General features: G+C 61.2%; 1 protein-coding gene across 2 annotated transcripts in view; it reads left to right on the forward strand.

Annotated features, from left to right (window-relative positions):
* AR (androgen receptor) overlaps positions 1-13299 on the forward strand; it is a 174491-nt gene that overhangs the window by 131647 nt on the left and 29545 nt on the right. For both annotated transcript variants that reach the window (XM_075573568.1, XM_075573569.1), the window contains exon 4: positions 12558-12848. In XM_075573568.1, coding sequence (XP_075429683.1) covers positions 12558-12848 — 291 coding nt within the window. The remainder of the gene's footprint in view (positions 1-12557; positions 12849-13299) is intronic.

Here is a 13299-nt window from a genome sequence, read left to right on the forward strand (position 1 = left end):
ACGCAGGGTGCTATACTGAGCGCGCACGCAGGGTGCTATACTGAGCGCGCACGCAGGGTGCTATACTGAGCGCGCACGCAGGGTGCTATACTGAGCACACGCACGCAGGGTGCTATACTGAGCGCGCACGCAGGGTGCTATACTGAGCGCGCACGCAGGGTGCTATACTGAGCGCGCACGCAGGGTGCTATACTGAGCGCGCACGCAGGGTGCTACACTGAGCACGCACGCAGGGTGCTACACTGAGCACACGCACGCAGGGTGCTATACTGAGCGCGCACGCAGGGTGCTATACTGAGCGCGCACGCAGGGTGCTATACTGAGCGCGCGCGCAGGGTGCTATACTGAGCACGCGCGCAGGGTGCTATACTGAGCACGCGCGCAGGGTGCTATACTGAGCACGCGCGCAGGGTGCTATACTGAGCACGCGCGCAGGGTGCTATACTGAGCGCACACGCAGGGTGCTATATTGAGCGCACAAGCAGGGTGCTATACTGAACACGCACGCAGGGTGCTATACTGATCGCGCACGCAGGGTGCTATACTGAGCGCACGCGCAGGGTGCTATGAGCACGCGCGCAGAGTGCTATACTGAGCACACGCACGCAGGGTGCTATACTGAGCACACACGCAGAGTGCTATTCTGAGCGCGCACACGCAGGGTGCTATACTGGGGTCAGCAGCTTTGTACACAAAGTTCTCCCATTGAAAATGTAGAAATAATGCAAATAAAAGCAGAAATCTGTCTCCACTAACGGGACTTTGTTCTTTGCTTAATCTGCTTCACATGTTCTGCCTTCAACTGCCAAGCGTTGCAGCCACCAGGAGCCATCGTGCCCCTAGTATCACAGTATCGACCTCGCTGAGTACTCGCGCAGCGTCTGTACCTCGCTGAGTACTCGCGCAGCGTCCTGTACCTCGCTGAGTACTCGCGCAGCGTCTGTACCTCGCTGAGTACTCGCGCAGCGTCCTGTACCACGCTGAGTACTCGCGCAGCGTCCTGTACCTCGCTGAGTACTCGGGCAGCGTCCTGTACCTCGCTGAGTACTCGCGCAGCGTCCTGTACCTCGCCGAGTACTCGCGCAGCGTCCTGTACCTCGCCGAGTACTCGCGCAGCGTCCTGTACCTCGCCGAGTACTCGCGCAGCGTCCTGTACCTCGCCGAGTACTCGCGCAGCGTCCTGTACCTCGCCGAGTACTCGCGCAGCGTCTGTACCTCGCCGAGTACTTGCGCAGCGTCCTGTACCTCGCCGAGTACTCGCGCAGCGTCTGTACCTCGCCGAGTACTCGCGCAGCGTCCTGTACCTCGCCGAGTACTCACGCAGCGTCGTGTACCTCGCCGAGTACTCGCGCAGCGTCCTGTACCTCGCCGAGTACTCGCGCAGCGTCCTGTACCTCGCCGAGTACTCCCGCAGCGTCCTGTACCTCTCTGAGTACTCGCGCAGCGTCCTGTACCTCGCCGAGTACTCGCGCAGCGTCCTGTACCTCGCCGAGTACTCGCGCAGCGTCTGTACCTCGCCGAGTACTCGCGCAGCGTCTGTACCTCGCCGAGTACTCGCGCAGCGTCTGTACCTCGCTGAGTACTCGCGCAGCGTCCTGTACCTCGCTGAGTACTCGCGCAGCGTCCTGTACCTCGCTGAGTACTCGCGCCGCGTCCTGTTCCTCGCTGAGTACTCGCGCAGCGTCCTGTACCTCGCTGAGTACTCGCGCCGCGTCCTGTACCTCGCTGAGTACTCGCGCAGCGTCTGTACCTCGCTGAGTACTCGCGCAGCGTCCTGTACCTCGCTGAGTACTCGCGCAGCGTCCTGTACCTCGCTGAGTACTCGCGCAGCGTCCTGTACCTCGCTGAGTACTCGCGCAGCGTCCTGTACCTCGCTGAGTACTCGCGCAGCGTCTGTACCTCGCTGAGTACTCGCGCAGCGTCCTGTGCCTCGCTGAGTACTCGCGCAGCGTCCTGTACCTCGCTGAGTACTCGCGCAGCGTCCTGTACCTCGCTGAGTACTCGCGCCGCGTCCTGTACCTCGCTGAGTACTCGCGCAGCGTCCTGTACCTCGCTGAGTACTCGCGCAGCGTCCTGTACCTCGCTGAGTACTCGCGCAGCGTCCTGTACCTCGCCGAGTACTCGCGCAGCGTCCTGTACCTCGCCGAGTACTCGCGCAGCGTCCTTGACCACGCCGAGTACTCGCGCAGCGTCCTGTACCTCGCCGAGTACTCGCGCAGCGTCCTTGACCACGCAGAGTACTCGCGCAGCGTCCTGTACCTCGCCGAGTAGTCGCGCAGCGTCTGTACCACGCCGAGTACTCGCGCAGCGTCCTGTACCTCGCCGAGTACTCGCGCAGAGTCCTGTACCTCGCCGAGTACTCGCGCAGCGTCCTTGACCACGCCGAGTACTCCCGCAGCGTCCTGTACCTCGCTGAGTACTCGCGCAGCGTCCTGTACCTCGCTGAGTACTCGCGCAGCGTCTGTACCTCGCTGAGTACTCGCGCAGCGTCCTGTGCCTCGCTGAGTACTCGCGCAGCGTCCTGTACCTCGCTGAGTACTCGCGCAGCGTCCTGTACCTCGCTGAGTACTCGCGCCGCGTCCTGTACCTCGCTGAGTACTCGCGCAGCGTCCTGTACCTCGCCGAGTACTCGCGCAGCGTCCTGTACCTCGCCGAGTACTCGCGCAGCGTCCTGTACCTCGCCGAGTACTCGCGCAGCGTCCTTGACCACGCCGAGTACTCGCGCAGCGTCCTGTACCTCGCCGAGTACTCGCGCAGCGTCCTGTACCTCGCCGAGTACTCGCGCAGCGTCCTTGACCACGCTGAGTACTCGCGCAGCGTCCTGTACCTCGCCGAGTAGTCGCGCAGCGTCTGTACCACGCCGAGTACTCGCGCAGCGTCCTGTACCTCGCCGAGTACTCGCGCAGCGTCCTGTACCTCGCCGAGTACTCGCGCAGCGTCCTTGACCACGCCGAGTACTCGCGCAGCGTCTGTACCTCGCTGAGTACTCGCGCAGCGTCCTGTGCCTCGCTGAGTACTCGCGCAGCGTCCTGTACCTCGCTGAGTACTCGCGCCGCGTCCTGTACCTCGCTGAGTACTCGCGCAGCGTCCTGTACCTCGCTGAGTACTCGCGCAGCGTCCTGTACCTCGCCGAGTACTCGTGCAGCGTCCTGTACCTCGCCGAGTACTCGCGCAGCGTCCTTGACCACGCCGAGTACTCGCGCAGCGTCCTGTACCTCGCCGAGTACTCGCGCAGCGTCCTTGACCACGCAGAGTACTCGCGCAGCGTCCTGTACCTCGCCGAGTAGTCGCGCAGCGTCTGTACCACGCCGAGTACTCGCGCAGCGTCCTGTACCTCGCCGAGTACTCGCGCAGAGTCCTGTACCTCGCCGAGTACTCGCGCAGCGTCCTTGACCACGCCGAGTACTCCCGCAGCGTCCTGTACCTCGCTGAGTACTCGCGCAGCGTCCTGTACCTCGCTGAGTACTCGCGCAGCGTCTGTACCTCGCTGAGTACTCGCGCAGCGTCCTGTGCCTCGCTGAGTACTCGCGCAGCGTCCTGTACCTCGCTGAGTACTCGCGCAGCGTCCTGTACCTCGCTGAGTACTCGCGCCGCGTCCTGTACCTCGCTGAGTACTCGCGCAGCGTCCTGTACCTCGCCGAGTACTCGCGCAGCGTCCTGTACCTCGCCGAGTACTCGCGCAGCGTCCTGTACCTCGCCGAGTACTCGCGCAGCGTCCTTGACCACGCCGAGTACTCGCGCAGCGTCCTGTACCTCGCCGAGTACTCGCGCAGCGTCCTGTACCTCGCCGAGTACTCGCGCAGCGTCCTTGACCACGCTGAGTACTCGCGCAGCGTCCTGTACCTCGCCGAGTAGTCGCGCAGCGTCTGTACCACGCCGAGTACTCGCGCAGCGTCCTGTACCTCGCCGAGTACTCGCGCAGCGTCCTGTACCTCGCCGAGTACTCGCGCAGCGTCCTTGACCACGCCGAGTACTCCCGCAGCGTCCTGTACCTCGCTGAGTACTCGCGCAGCGTCCTGTACCTCGCTGAGTACTCGCGCAGCGTCCTGTACCTCGCTGAGTACTCGCGCCGCGTCCTGTACCTCGCTGAGTACTCGCGCAGCGTCTGTACCTCGCTGAGTACTCGCGCAGCGTCTGTACCTCGCTGAGTACTCGCGCAGCGTCCTGTACCTCGCTGAGTACTCGCGCAGCGTCTGTACCTCGCTGAGTACTCGCGCAGCGTCCTGTACCTCGCTGAGTACTCGCGCCGCGTCCTGTAACTCGCTGAGTACTCGCGCAGCGTCCTGTACCTCGCTGAGTACTCGCGCCGCGTCTTGTACCTCGCTGAGTACTCGCGCCGCGTCCTGTACCTCGCTGAGTACTCGCGCAGCGTCCTGTACCTCGCTGAGTACTCGCGCAGCGTCCTGTACCTCGCTGAGTACTCGCGCAGCGTCCTGTACCTCGCTGAGTACTCGCGCAGCGTCCTGTACCTCGCTGAGTACTCGCGCCGCGTCCTGTAGCTCGCTGAGTACTCGCGCCGCGTCCTGTACCTCGCTGAGTACTCGCGCAGCGTCCTGTACCACGCTGAGTACTCGCGCAGCGGCCTGTACCTCGCTGAGTACTCGCGCAGCGTCTGTACCTCGCTGAGTACTCGCGCAGCGTCCTGTACCTCGCTGAGTACTCGCGCAGCGTCCTGTACCTCGCTGAGTACTCGCGCCGCGTCCTGTACCTCGCTGAGTACTCGCGCCGCGTCCTGTACCTCGCTGAGTACTCGCGCAGCGTCCTGTACCTCCCTGAGTACTCGCTCAGCGTCTGTACCTCGCTGAGTACTCGCGCAGCGTCCTGTACCTCGCTGAGTACTCGCGCAGCGTCCTGTACCTCGCTGAGTACTCGCGCAGCGTCCTGTACCTCGCTGAGTACTCGCGCAGCGTCCTGTACCTCGCTGAGTACTCGCGCAGCGTCCTGTACCTCGCTGAGTACTCGCGCAGCGTCTGTACCTCGCTGAGTACTCGCGCAGCGTCCTGTACCTCGCTGAGTACTCGCGCAGCGTCCTGTACCTCGCTGTGTACTCGCGCAGCGTCCTGTACCTCGCTGAGTACTCGCGCAGCGTCCTGTACCACGCTGAGTACTCGCGCCGCGTCCTGTACCTCGCTGAGTACTCGCGCCGCGTCCTGTACCTCGCTGAGTACTCGCGCAGCGTCCTGTACCACGCTGAGTACTCGCGCCGCGTCCTGTACCTCGCTGAGTACTCGCGCCGCGTCCTGTACCTCGCTGAGTACTCGCGCAGCGTCCTGTACCTCGCTGAGTACTCGCGCAGCGTCTGTACCTCGCTGAGTACTCGCGCAGCGTCCTGTACCTCGCTGAGTACTCGCGCAGCGTCCTGTACCTCGCTGAGTACTCGCGCAGCGTCTGTACCTCGCTGAGTACTCGCGCAGCGTCCTGTACCTCGCTGAGTACTCGCGCAGCGTCCTGTACCTCGCTGAGTACTCGCGCAGCGTCTGTACCTCGCTGAGTACTCGCGCAGCGTCCTGTACCTGGCTGAGTACTCGCGCAGCGTCCTGTACCACGCTGAGTACTCGCGCCGCGTCCTGTACCTCGCTGAGTACTCGCGCAGCGTCTGTACCTCGCTGAGTACTCGCGCAGCGTCTGTACCTCGCTGAGTACTCGCGCAGCGTCTGTACCTCGCTGAGTACTCGCGCAGCGTCCTGTACCTCGCTGAGTACTCGCGCAGCGTCTGTACCTCGCTGAGTACTCGCGCAGCGTCTGTACCACGCTGAGTACTCGCGCAGCGTCCTGTACTGCCCGGTCCCGCTCTCCGGGGTGTTGCATTACTTTCTGTGCCCCCGGATTCTCCGCTCCTAACAAGTCAACCTCACATGTTCCCCCCGATCTAAAGTATTGCTGCTGCCCGTCCCGCCGACCCGTACCGCTGGGGTCTGTCTCTCGTTCCGCCATACACACCGCTGCGATCCACTGAGGCCCGCAGCCCTCCCAGCCTCTCCCCCTGGCCTCCCAGCCTCTCCCCCAGCCTCTCCCCCTGGCCTCCCAGCCTCTCCCCCAGCCTCTCCCCCTGGCCTCCCAGCCTCTCCCCCAGCCTCTCCCCCTGGCCTCCCAGCCTCTCCCCCAGCCTCTCCCCCTGGTCTGCTGTTAGGTCCCCTGGTATCCCAGCATCTCCCCCAGCCTCTCCCCCTGGTCCCCCAGCCTCTCCCCCTGGTCCCCCAGCCTCTCCCCCTGGTCCCCCAGCCTCTCCCCTTGGTCCCCCAGCCTTTCCCCCTGGTCCCCCAGCCTCTCCCCCTGGTCCCCCAGCCTCTCCCCCTGGTCCCCCAGCCTCTCCCCCTGGTCCCCCAGCCTTTCCCCCTGGTCCCCCAGCCTCTCCCCCTAGTCCCCCAGCCTTTCCCCCTGGTCCCCCAGCATCTCCCCCTGGTCCCCCAGCCTCTCCCCCTGGTCCCCCAGCCTCTCCCCCTGGTCCCCCAGCCTTTCCCCCATGTCCCCCAGCCTCTCCCCCTGGTCCCCCAGCCTCTCCCCCTGGTCCCCCAGCCTCTCCCCCATGTCCTCCAGCCTCTCCCCCATGTCCCCCAGCCTCTCCCCCTGGTCTCCCAGCCTCTCCCCCATGTCCCCCAGCCTCTCCCCCTGGTCCCCCAGCCTCTCCCCCATGTCCCCCTGGTCCCCCAGCCTCTCCCCCTGGTCCCCCAGCCTCTCCCCCTGGTCCCCCAGCCTCTCCCCCTGGTTTCCCATCCCAGCCTCTCCCCCTGGTCCCCCAGCCTCTCCCCCAGCCTCTCCCCCTGGTCCCCCAGCCTCTCCCCCTGGTCCCCCAGCCTTTCCCCCTGGTCCCCCAGCCTCTCCCCCTGGTCCCCCAGCCTCTCCCCCTGGTCCCCCAGCCTCTCCCCCTGGTCCCCCAGCCTCTCCCCCTGGTCCCCCAGCCTCTCCCCCTGGTCCCCCAGCCTTTCCCCCTGGTCCCCCAGCCTCTCCCCCTGGTTTCCCATCCCAGCCTCTCCCCCTGGTCCCCCAGCCTCTCCCCCAGCCTCTCCCCCTGGTCCCCCAGCCTCTCCCCCTGGTCCCCCAGCCTTTCCCCCTGGTCCCCCAGCCTCTCCCCCTGGTCCCCCAGCCTCTCCCCCTGGTCCCCCAGCCTCTCCCCCTGGTCCCCCAGCCTCTCCCCCTGGTCTCCCAGCCTCTCCCCCATGTCCCCCAGCCTCTCCCCCTGGTCCCCCAGCCTCTCCCCCATGTCCCCCTGGTCCCCCAGCCTCTCCCCCTGGTCCCCCAGCCTCTCCCCCTGGTCCCCCAGCCTCTCCCCCTGGTTTCCCATCCCAGCCTCTCCCCCTGGTCCCCCAGCCTCTCCCCCAGCCTCTCCCCCTGGTCCCCCAGCCTCTCCCCCTGGTCCCCCAGCCTCTCCCCCTGGTCCCCCAGCCTTTCCCCCTGGTCCCCCAGCCTCTCCCCCTGGTCCCCCAGCCTCTCCCCCTGGTCCCCCAGCCTCTCCCCCTGGTCCCCCAGCCTCTCCCCCTGGTCCCCCAGCCTCTCCCCCTGGTCCCCCAGCCTCTCCCCCATGTCCTCCAGCCTCTCCCCCATGTCCCCCAGCCTCTCCCCCTGGTCTCCCAGCCTCTCCCCCATGTCCCCCAGCCTCTCCCCCTGGTCCCCCAGCCTCTCCCCCATGTCCCCCTGGTCCCCCAGCCTCTCCCCCTGGTCCCCCAGCCTCTCCCCCTGGTTTCCCATCCCAGCCTCTCCCCCTGGTCCCCCAGCCTCTCCCCCTGGTCCCCCAGCCTCTCCCCCTGGTCCCCCAGCCTCTCCCCCTGGTCCGCTGTTAGGAATGCATGTGGTCGGGGTTTTGTACAGTTCTCCGATCTCGGACACCGCTAGTAACTCCCATTCAGCGTTACATACATGTGCTTCCCACTTCATAGCACAGCACATTATTTCTTTTTGTAACATGCAACGAGCCATATTAGCATCAAAGATCATGGAGTGGGACACGATCTGATGGTAACCCAACTCCTGAGTGCCTGGTTGCATAAAAGTCAGCATTGGCCCCTTCCATAAATCTCCCCTAGCTCATGGCGCCAACGTTCTCTGAACAATGTATGGGAGTATTAGATAAAGTTACTCCTGCATACTCGGGTATATTTCTGCTACTGGACACCTTACTAGATGAGGCTGTACTTGCCTCCTTCTTTGAAATGATTGTGCTTGCTCACACAGTACTGATACTTATCAGTAAGTGTACTAGTACCTTTCATGATCCAGTTCAAAAGTAGGCATCAAAGCATGAAACCGCAGTGGAGGCGTTATATGGGTGAGTGCTTTCAGCTTATTGGTTCATTAACCCCAGTACTCTGCAAGCCCTCTCTCTCTCCTCCCCATGCACACCAGAAGGGTATATCCTGATCCCCCCTTCTCCCCTCTTCCCCCCGGGCCCCCTGTCCCTGTCCCCCCCCCCCCCCCCCGCCCGAGCTGCTATTCCTGACCCGCAGACATTATATTTATGGCCTTATTTTTCTAATTAAAGCCTGGGGGAGGTTTTCTTCCTGGGCAGATAAACATCAGTCGCTGGGCCCCGCGCCCACTCGTATCTGATCGCCCGCACTTTGTAACGTTACCAGGCGCATTTGTAATTTACTTGTGTTGTTTTGGGATTTATTGAATATATAAATCCGTTTGCCAGAGAGACATTAAAACGCTCGGCCCACCTGTTTATGTTGGAGAGGCAATAAAAATATCAGCGTTTGCTCATGTAATGCACTCTTAAGCAGTTTAACCCTTCGCAAACCTCTCGCCACGCGTGGGACACTGGTGTTTACGTGTACAGCAAATAAAAAGGTCGCTTGTGAGCACACTCACGTGTCTTAGACAGGTCTGTCACCCCGCCTTTCCCCACTATCTCCTAGTATACAGTGCTCCCACTGCAGCAAGGGATTCTGGGAAATGACATGCAAATAAGCACACCTATGCTTCAAATCCATTTTAACATGGATCCCTGTAAGCTAATGCCTGCCGCATTAAAGCTTTTCAGCACACCCTGGGATACAGAAGTGCAGAGCCAGTAACCCTGCTCACAGAAAGCTATTTCAACCTTTTGGGTCTCACCTGTGTGGGCCTGGTTATACCGGCGTTGCAATTTGAAGCTGGAATAGGTTTCAAGCCCACCTTTAATAAGTTACAGTACAGCAAATACAACCCGGAGATAATGGGGAAGGGCGCCTGAGACGTGAATGTGCGCACTGTGGGATATTTGCATTCGCCGGACACTACGCTGAACGTTTTAACACTTTTTTTACCCACCATAACTTATTTGAGGTGGGCGTGACACCCACCCCAGCGTCACATTGCCAGCCGGTATAACCAGAGCAAAGAATCCCATTGTCTGTTACCCGGGTATGTACCGCGACCGAGAAACCGTGCAAACAAAAACACGCGTTCTCAGCGGTCTAACGCCTTCTAGGGATAGGGGGTGCGATGGGGTTAGGGGGTGCGATGGGGTTAGGGGGTGCGATGGGGTTAGGGGGTGCGATGGGGTTAGGGGGGGCGATGGGGTTAGGGGGGGCGATGGGGTTAGGGGGTGCGATGGGGTTAGGGGGTGCGATGGGGTTAGGGGGTGCGATGGGGTTAGGGGGTGCGATGAGGTTAGGGGGTGCGATGGGGCTAGGGGGGGCGATGGGGTTAGGGGGGGCGATGGGGTTAGGGGGGCGATGGGGTTAGGGGGGGCGATGGGGTTAGGGGGGGCGATGGTAGGGGGTGCGATGGGGTTAGGGGGTGCGATGGGATTAGGGGTTGCGATGGGGTTAGGGGGTGCGATGGGGTTAAGGATGGCGATGGGGTTAGGGATGGCGATGGGGTTAGGGATTGTGTTTGGGTTAGGGGGTTCGATGGGGTTAGGGGTTGTGTTCGGGTTCGGGAGGGCGATGGGGTTAGGGGTTGTGCTCGGGTTAGGGGGTGTGATGGGGTTAGGGGTTGTGTTCGGGTTAGTGGGTGCGATGGGGTTAGGGGGTGCGATGGGGTTAGGGAGTGTGATGGGGTTAGGGATGGCGATGGGGTTAGGGAGTGCGATGGGGTTAGGGGGTGCGATGGGGTTAGGGGTTGCGATGGGTTTAGGGGGTTCGATGGGGTTAGGGATGGCGATGGGGTTAGGGAGTGCGATGGGGTTAGGGATGGCGATGGGGTTAGGGAGTGCGATGGGGTTATGGAGGGCGATGGGGTTAGGGATGGCGATGGGGTTATGGAGGGCGATGGGGTTAGGGGGTGCGATGGGGTTATGGAGGGCGATGGGGTTAGGGGGTGCGATGGGTTTAGGGATGGCGATGGGGTTAGGAGATGCGATGGGGTTATGGAGGGCGATGGGGTTAGGGGGTGCGATGGGTTTAGGGATGGCGATGGGGTTAGGGAGTGCGATGGGGTTAGGGATGGCGATGGGGTTATGGAGGGCGATGGGGTTAGGGGGTGCGATGGGGTTAGGGATTGTGTTCGGGTTAGGGGGTTCGATGGACTGCAAATTAATACGCCTGCCTTTTTCTGTTAGTTCTGCTGTTTACTGGCTCAGTGTATGATTTCGAAGGATGAATGAAATAAATTCAACATATTTCATTTAAAATCTATATTTTCGTTTAAAATGTTTTAACAAGAAAAGATACATTTTGCGTGTGTCTCGTAATCCCGATCACATACAACCAGACGCCCAAGTGTGACTTTTCTCTGTGACTTTTCATGTGAAGTGAGCAGGAGCCGCCAGGAAGATCGCAAACTTACAAACTTGTTAATGATTTAAAGTGTAAATGAAAGAAAAAGAACTGGGGAGAAGGGGGACAGAAGGCGCCCTGTGCCCTCACTTCAAGGAACTGGCTAATTATTTATGCAGAATGCCCTGCGCTGGCAGAATCCGCTCGTTACAGGTAACACAAACAATTCGGTGCATTTGAACCCTTGGGCAGTTTATTCATCTTTAGGAAATTAGACTGTAAGCTTTCCGGGCCAGGGTGTCGGAGATCACCCATTTCCAGAGGTCCCACCTGTAAAACGGGTGTAAAGAATAGCATTTTGTGGGGTTTGTTTTGTGTGCAAAGTGTTCTGCTGATTGTGTCGGTATTTCTTGAGCTGGAATACTTTAAGAAATATTATTATCTGCCTTTATTGTAATAGTTTTGTGAGCAGAATGGTGTTATATCGGAGGCCGGCAGTACGGTCGAGTTAGGGTTGGTGACAGTAGACACATGCGATGGAGATCGCGCAGGAAGTGCACACCTCACATGGAGTGGAATGTTTTGTTGATAATATGGGCGTTATTACGGCGTTACTCTATAATGCGAGTTACTGCGCTCACCTTCTTTCCTCTCGCTGACCCTCCCCGGACCGCACAGCGGATCAGAACCGCAGCGAGTTCCATTGACACGTTCAAGCCGAGAAAAGACAAAGAACGGAAATAGCACTTTTTTATTTAATAGAAAAGATTTCTTTTTCTCTCAATGCAAAACATAGGTAGTGCCACCCCCTACCTCTAACGCGTTCTTTCTTCTAACGCGGTGACGTGTGTCACGTTTTCAGCTCTCCTCTTGTGAGGTCACGTAAATACATGTACTAAAAAAAGTGAGACCCAAGGGTGAGTGTGTGTGGGAAGGGTGAGTGTGTGTGGGAAGGGTGAGTGTGTGGGGGAGGGTGAGTGAGTGTGGGGAGGGTGAGTGTGTGTGGGGAGGGTGAGTGTGTGGGGGAGGGTGAGTGTGTGGGGAGGGTGAGTGTGTGTGGGGAGGGTGAGTGTGTGTGGGGAGGGTGAGTGTGTGGGGGAGGGGGAGTGTGTGGGGGGAGGGTGAGTGTGTGGGGGGAGGGTGAATGTGTGGGGGGAGGGTGAGTGTGTGGGGAGGGTGAGTGTGTGGGGAGGGTGAGTGAGTGGGGGAGGGTGAGTGTGGGGAGGGTGAGTGTGTGGGGAGGGTGAGTGTGTGGGGAGGGTGAGTGTGTGGGGAGGGTGAGTGTGTGGGGAGGGTGAGTGAGTGGGGGAGGGTGAGTGTGTGGGGAGGGTGAGTGTGGGGGGAGGGTGAGTGAGTGGGGGAGGGTGAGTGAGTGGGGGGAGGGTGAGTGAGTGGGGGAGGGTGAGTGAGTGGGGGGAGGGGGAGTGTGTGGGGAGGGTGAGTGTGTGGGGAGGGTGAGTGTGTGGGGAGGGTGAGTGTGTGGAGAGGGTGAGTGAGTGTGGGGAGGGTGAGTGTGTGGGGAGGGTGAATGTGTGGGGGGAGGGTGAGTGTGTGGGGAGGGTGAGTGTGTGGGGAGGGTGAGTGTGTGGGGAGGGTGAGTGTGTGGGGAGGGTGAGTGTGTGGGGGAGGGTGAGTGTGTGGGGAGGGTGAGTGAGTGGGGGAGGGTGAGTGTGTGGGGAGGGTGAGTGTGTGGGGAGGGTGAGTGTGTGGGGAGGGTGAGTGTGTGGGGAGGGTGAGTGTGTGGGGAGGGTGAGTGTGTGGGGGGAGGGTGAGTGTGTGGGGAGGGTGAGTGTGTGGGGAGGGTGAGTGAGTGGGGGAGGGTGAGTGAGTGGGGGGAGGGTGAGTGGGGGTGGGTGGGGCTGAGTGTGGGAGTGAGTGGGCCAGTGACCCTGTAACCTCTCGCTTGTCTCTCCGCAGCACGGAAGCTGAAGAAGTTGGGGAACCTGAAGGCGCAGGAGGAGCTGGAAGGGGCTGTGGGGCTGGGGGAGGGCAGCAGAGATCTGACCCCCAGCATATCTATCCCGCAGCTGGAGGGGTACAGCTGCCAGCCCATCTTCCTGAACGTGCTGGAGGCCATCGAACCCATCGTGGTGTGTGCCGGACACGACAACAACCAGCCAGACAGCTTCGCACTGCTCCTCAGCAGCCTGAACGAGCTGGGCGAGAGACAGCTGGTGCACGTGGTGAAGTGGGCAAAAGCATTACCAGGTGCGCACTGCGTCCAATCACTGCGTCATTACCAGGTGCGCACTGCGTCCGATCACTGCGTCATTACCAGGTGCGCACTGCGTCCGATCACTGCGTCATTACCAGGTGCGCACTGCGTCCGATCACTGCGTCATTACCAGGTGCGCACTGCGTCCGATCACTGCGTCATTACCAGGTGCGCACTGCGTCCGATCACTGCGTCATTACCAGGTGCGCACTGCGTCCGATCACTGCGTCATTACCAGGTGCGCACTGCGTCTGATCACTGCGTCATTACCAGGTGCGCACTGCGTCTGATCACTGCGTCATTACCAGGTGTGCACTGCGTCATTACCAGGTGCGCACTGCACTGCATCATTACCAGGTGCGCACTGCGTCCAATCACTGCGTCATTACCAGGTGGTGCGCACTGCGTCTGATCACTGCGTCATTACCAGGTGCGCACTGCGTC

This window comes from Ascaphus truei, chromosome 16 (assembly GCF_040206685.1).
Source record: "Ascaphus truei isolate aAscTru1 chromosome 16, aAscTru1.hap1, whole genome shotgun sequence".
In the NCBI taxonomy this organism is placed as follows: domain Eukaryota; kingdom Metazoa; phylum Chordata; class Amphibia; order Anura; family Ascaphidae; genus Ascaphus; species Ascaphus truei.